Raw genomic sequence first — 5,962 nt, 5'->3', positions numbered from 1 at the left:
CTCTCCAGAGACTACAGTGGCAAAGGAATGCTGCTGGAAGTTCCTACTTCCTTCCCTAAAGTAGGTTTAGGATTACAAATTAATCTCAAAAGAGATTATGAATATCTCGAAGAGTTAATGAGTGTCTTAACTGTCTGTTTCTCTTAATTGTCCAAAGGCCAGTTGATCCTGAGGTGTATAAAATGCCAGTGCATGAAGATGACAAGCACAGATGAAATATCCAGCAAACAATCAGCAGACAGGTACCAAGTGCTGTGTCTGCTGGAAAAGATGCCAAAAGGAGTTTTTACCTTCATCCGTCTTTTTATGCTCTTACTTGGTTTCTCCACTATTTGTCTGGGAGCCCTTTGCATTTCTACAACTACCTCCACATGCAGATGTGGAAATAACAAGCTGGTGTTTTATTGCCTATTAGGTTTGGGGTTCTTTCTCCTTGTGACCGGCATTTTCTGGAGCACTTCCCATGAAGTCTTGAAACACAGGGGTCGCAGCAGCATCTTCATGCAAAATCTCAACCGCAGAGAGCTACGTGTCAGTACCATAGACAGGTATGTGTTGCAGACTGCTGCTCGTGATCGGGGAAGGAGGGAAGCTGTTTTGTAAACATACTGTGAGCGGAAAGAAACAATACCAGCTTTTTACAAAATAAAAACTATGTCACCATTTTAATATATTTCTGTGGAGAGAACTGTAGTCTGAAATATGATTTGCTAGAGCAAGCAACAATATGCAAACAGCAACCTGTACAAAAAACACATAAGGTAAGGTGTACTACAGGAAATACGGCAGGCTGCAAAGAGCGGTCCAAAACCATGCATGGAGGGGGAGGTGCAGTTCTGCTGACTTCATGGAGTTCCTGTGGAAGCATTATTAGTTCCGTCCCAACAGAAAAATCCTGATGTGCTGCTGTGGGATATGTGCTCATATTACTTGTTACCACTGAGTCAGCTCCTGTTACGGACCCTGCTAACATTTTCTTGTGTAACTGTCCTCACTATTTCTAAGTGAAGTCTGAATCTTCTAGAGAGAATGTTTCTCAAACCGACTGGCACTAGGCCTGACAAAAGTCTTTGGCAGGGTCGCTGGATACAAATTGCTTTTCCTGGACTGTTGTGGAAACCGCACACGAAACATCGACAATGGGAGCTCTAAAAGCTCTATAAAAACAACATTCAGCAAATTTTGGTTAGATAAGCAGAAACACGCAAAATATATTTTAATACTGTGGATAAAAATTATTATTGTAACAATAAATAACTTGTTAATTTAACCTACTTCAGACAGTGATCTCTTTCTTCTTCAAAATCAAACTTTTCTTGGGCAGTTGATGAGATACACTGCATGAGTGTTTGCATGCCATGTGTGGGAACTCACGCGGAAGGCTCATCCTTTTTGAATGCTATGTTCTAATAAAACATTAAGCAGAATGACACAGGTAATGATCCCAGCTATGTCAGCTAGTTTATATTAATATATTCCATTGATCTAAACCTACTTGGTTTTCCATTTAGTTTCAGTCTCATCTAAACTTTGGAAACATTACAGACAAAGCATCTAACCAAGCTCTCAGAGATAAATCACATTTTACCATGATGTGTTTCTTTTTGTTTTGCTTTTTCTCAGGCCTGATTTCTACCCCCCCTCCTATGAAGACAGCACAGATCCTGAAAAACAGACCTCCCCACTGCCATTTTTTTCCACACTGAAAGAGCGAGGAGACATCAATATGCCTCCACCTCCATATAGCAAAAGCAGCACAGAGTTCATCAGCGAAACTAACAAGCAGGAACACCCACCACCATACGAATTACCTGTGGAGCAGCTACAGGAGCAGCAAACAGGTGACCAAGACTCAGACCCCAGAATGGAGTCAAACTCTCATCCATCTAACAAGAAAAGTTCCCAACAGGAAGCATACTGCCAGGGGACCTCAGAAAGAGCAACGCTTGTCAGAACATCTGAGACAGGCCATGGGTAAAACATCCTGATTTAATAGAGAACATCTTTCATTCGTCTAGTGGCCAGCCCAGCCCTAACCCTTGGCAGTACAACCCTGCACCTGTGAAGTGGGGAAAACTGGAAGAAGACCTGTGTTAGTGACCCCTAATAGTACACCACTTGAGGCAAAACTGCCCAGGAGAAGCACTGACCGTTTGTGTGAGTGGAGTTACACAGGGGATATATATAAAGGTGCTCAGTATTTCAAAGCAGAATGTATCTCTATAGAGATGGACACAATCAGGCTGTATCTCATAAAAACTCGCATCACTGGCAACAGAAGTTTCTTAATGCTACAAGACAAATGAAGTATCATGCTGTTATCAGTCTTAAATGTCTTGGGCCTTACAAGGAGTTTCATCTGAAAGTCCTCATTTGTGGTTCTGTAGCATTAGCTGACTTGGGAAACCTATTAACTGAGCCTTTGTTTGGAAATTGTAAATTATTTGTTGCAACTGATTATTTTTGTATTACATGCCCTTCAAGTCACTATTTTGGGGTACCAATAGCTGGTATTCTACTGTTGAATTAATGAATAAATTTTATATTTAAAACAAATGCCTTGTATTTGTTTATATGATACAGGAGCCCATGATTCAGAATGAGCACACAAAACAATACACTTAATATACTTCCTAGCTGCTAAACCAATGCTCCAGGTTATGCCCACAGCTCCTCAGAAGGAACCAGCTATTGCAGGAGCAAAAACATTCTCTCATTCCTCTGGGCTGTCCCTAAAAGCAGTTGCTTCCGCTGCAGCTGACCTGACACTGCAGGAGCTAAAAAAGAGGTCCTATATCCTGTTTATGACTCAAGTGGCTTCACGGTTAGTGAACAAATTCCAGAAAGAGGACAGGCTTGGATTCGCCCATCCTCAGTTATATGATTCCTTCCTTCCACAAAATCACTGAGGCAAACTTGCATCCAGGCCACTGTCATCTATGATTCCAGAAAATATGAAAAAATTCATAGAGGTTCACTGAGATTTGAACCTGCAACACTGACTGTAGATGGAGTTTTGCTTTTCCAGATTCATAGAACAGTTTGGGTTGGAAGGCATCTTTAGGGGTCATCTAGTCTAGCGCTCCTTGCAATGAGTAGGGACATCTCCAGCTAGGTCAGGTTGCTCAGGTTGCTGACCACCCTGACACTGAACGTTTCCAGGATGAGGCAGCTACCACCTCTATGGGCAGCATGTTCCTGTTTTTGTTGCAGAACCAGCTGAGACGAAGTAGACAGGACACTTCCCAGATGCCCACACAGCCCAAGACAATGACTTCAACAATATGGCTGTGTACACGTTAGAACTGCAAGCCATGATGGTGACAATGGCTACGGCCAGGGAAGTGACACTTGGTATCAGTTTTTTCTTCCAAAGAACTTCATCCTTTATGGGAAGGACCAATAAACGTTCAGCTGATGTAAAGAGAAGTGAAAGCAGGATAAAGTGGGGAGGAGACACAACAGAGAACGAAAAATCAATTCAAGACAAGTTTAAAAGTATTAATCACAGAGTCCTGGAAAAAGACAGAAGCTGACAGAAGACGCTATCAGCATATAAAGACTTTGCAGAGTGGCTGCGAAGTGGCACAGAGAACAGTAAAAATCAAGAGGAATGCTGCACATTATTTCCAAAGCATCTGAAGTGAGGATCTCCTATGCCAAGTGACCTTGTCATGCTCTTACCTCCTTGCACTACCATACCCGCACCCTGAAATCCCTTGCTTCTTTGGTCCAGGGCCCCTGATCTTGAAGGCAGTGTGCACTGCACAAGTATTGGTATGTGGCGCTGTAGGCGGAGTCACCAAGGGTGCCACTTGTTCTGTTTCTGGCGTTTTGCTGCCTACGTGGGCTTTTAGAGCCTCGAACAGTGTACGCCACGGTCTCAGAACACCCACAACAGTGCCATCATAACGCGTAGCGGCATCCCACAGTTTAATGCCTATTGCATCCCAGATCTCAGGGTTATACACCGTCATCGGTGTTATAGAGGGTCATTCTCTAAATGCCCAAAGTAATAACCGTTTCAAATCATTCCTATCAATTTTTGCTCTCTGTTCGGCAAGAATTTTGCCCATCAGGTCTAGGACATATTTTGTTCGTGGGACAAATTACTTCTCATCGCTATCCCCCGCTCACCTCTCAATTCCCCAGAGAGATGACTGTCGCTGCAGCTTCTGCTTCCTTTCAGCAGTTTTTGAGTTCAGGGGGGATACGCCACCAGTCGGCTCGGTAAGGCTGCTTTTTAGTCCCTGCTACAGGGCACCATTTCTGGTGTATTAATTCACGGACTCTCATTGACGACCAAAGATCTCAGAGACAAGAACTCAACGACCAGAGATTTGACAATCAAAGACCTTTATTAGTAGCACAGCAAACCTTATATACCCTCTGTCCCAGAAGCGGTAATTTTCCACCAGGCGACAAGCCCCTAACAAGCCTCTAACAAGTCTGTAACAAGCCCCTATTATCTTACCTGTTCAGTTTCACTCCCTTATTTCCCAAGCCAGACTACCCCGAACATTCAGTTAATTGCAACGTTTCCTAGCACACAGTGGCACTTTTACCGTGTCTTCTTCATCTGTTCACAAATCCCACGGCTTACAGCTCACCAGTGCAGTAACATCTTGGCCTTGAGCTGATGATAAATCACCAGCTATCCCCACATTGGTACAGGGATCAACCACAGCAGATGAGGCTAATTGACCAGGAGATCTCCCATGGCAAAATGCTTGTCCTGTGCAAGTTCAGTTTTGTTTTGTTTTTCTTTACTTTTTTCCTGTGGAAATATAATTTTTCCACCAGATAACTTTGAAAGCAAGGCCACAGGAGTGGGAAATGATTGAGACTACAGGTAGCTGTGAGAGCAGGTACTGCAGAAGTACTGTTGAAGGTTGCTCTTGGACCAGTTTGCTATAGCAAATGACATTCAGATTCTTTCAGGGTACTTAATGGAAAATGAGGAAGAGCTAACCCTCTTTTCCTTTCCCCTGATCCCAGGGCAGTCCTGTAGAGCCCCTTTATAGCTCCAACTTTCTGCAGATATTGAGGGGTCTCAATGGATTCAGAAATGTGAGACCAAAGATAACTGCATCTTCAACGTGGAATATGGAGGAAAGTATTTGAGTCATGAAGGTTATTGAGATGATAAGGAGAAAATTAAGGTTAACATACAGTATTTTATTTTATACACTCTCTTTTTCAGTTTGTCTTTTCAGCTAATTATCTATTTGGCTTAATGTGAGCTTATGGAAAATGGTGTGGGCAATTAGCTTGAAAATTTCAACAATCTTAAAGCAGCAAAAGCTTTAAATGGTTTGCTTTTGATCAACTTAACCAGCATAAAGTCATCTTTATCAAGAATAGCAGGTGGAAGTTTTAGAATGAAAGGAATTTTCTTTGGACTGAAGCATATGAAACAAGGGTTCAGAACAGAACTGGTTCTTTCAGTGCACTGACAACTTCCTGACGCAGGTGACTGAAGATCCAACAAGAAGGTGTGTGGCTGTCCCAATGTTTACAATACCAGCAGAGACAAGTGCACATGGGAAGGCCTTTGCTGCAGTGATTATGAGATGGTGGAGTTCAGGAGATCTTGGAAGGAGGGAGAAGGGCATAAAGTGAAACCAAAATTAGCAGAGCAGACTTAAATCTCTTCAGAGAACTGCTTGGAAAAACACCATGGGTTACAGCCCTGGAGAGAAGATGAGTGCAGGAGAGCTGGTTGATTCTCAAAGTTACGAATGGTTCATCCTGACACATAAAAATCAAACAAAGGCAGCAGGAGGCCTGCATGCTGAAAGTGTTTAGTCTGGAGAAGAGAAGGCTCGGGAGGGATCTCATTCATTCTATAAATAACTGATGGGAGGGAGACAAGAGGATGTAGCTGGGCTCTTCTCAGTGGTGCCCAATGACAGGACAAGAGGCAATAAGCATAAACAGAAACACGTGAAATTCTACCTGA

General features: G+C 42.9%; 1 protein-coding gene across 1 annotated transcript; it reads left to right on the top strand.

Moving 5' to 3' along the window:
* Positions 1-270: 270 nt before the first annotated feature.
* Positions 271-1,978, top strand: TMEM252 (transmembrane protein 252). The gene is made up of 2 exons (XM_010132723.1): positions 271-548; positions 1,624-1,978. Exons 1-2 carry the CDS (start codon positions 271-273, stop codon positions 1,976-1,978), a joined length of 633 nt encoding a protein of 210 aa, XP_010131025.1.
* The last annotated feature ends 3,984 nt before the right edge of the window (positions 1,979-5,962 follow it).

This window comes from Buceros rhinoceros, unplaced genomic scaffold (genome assembly GCF_000710305.1).
Source record: "Buceros rhinoceros silvestris isolate BGI_N320 unplaced genomic scaffold, ASM71030v1 scaffold803, whole genome shotgun sequence".
In the NCBI taxonomy this organism is placed as follows: Eukaryota; Metazoa; Chordata; class Aves; order Bucerotiformes; family Bucerotidae; genus Buceros; species Buceros rhinoceros.
Note: the sequence above shows the minus strand (reverse complement) of the source record. Positions and strands in the feature narration are given on the sequence as shown.

Excerpts from the sequence above, each read along its gene's own strand:
- TMEM252 (XM_010132723.1), top strand. The coding sequence starts at position 271 with ATGCCAAAAGGAGTTTTTACCTTCATCCGTCTTTTTATGCTCTTACTT. Across the intron at positions 549-1,623 it reads CGTGTCAGTACCATAGACAG|GCCTGATTTCTACCCCCCCT; the intron begins GTATGTGTTGCA and ends GCTTTTTCTCAG.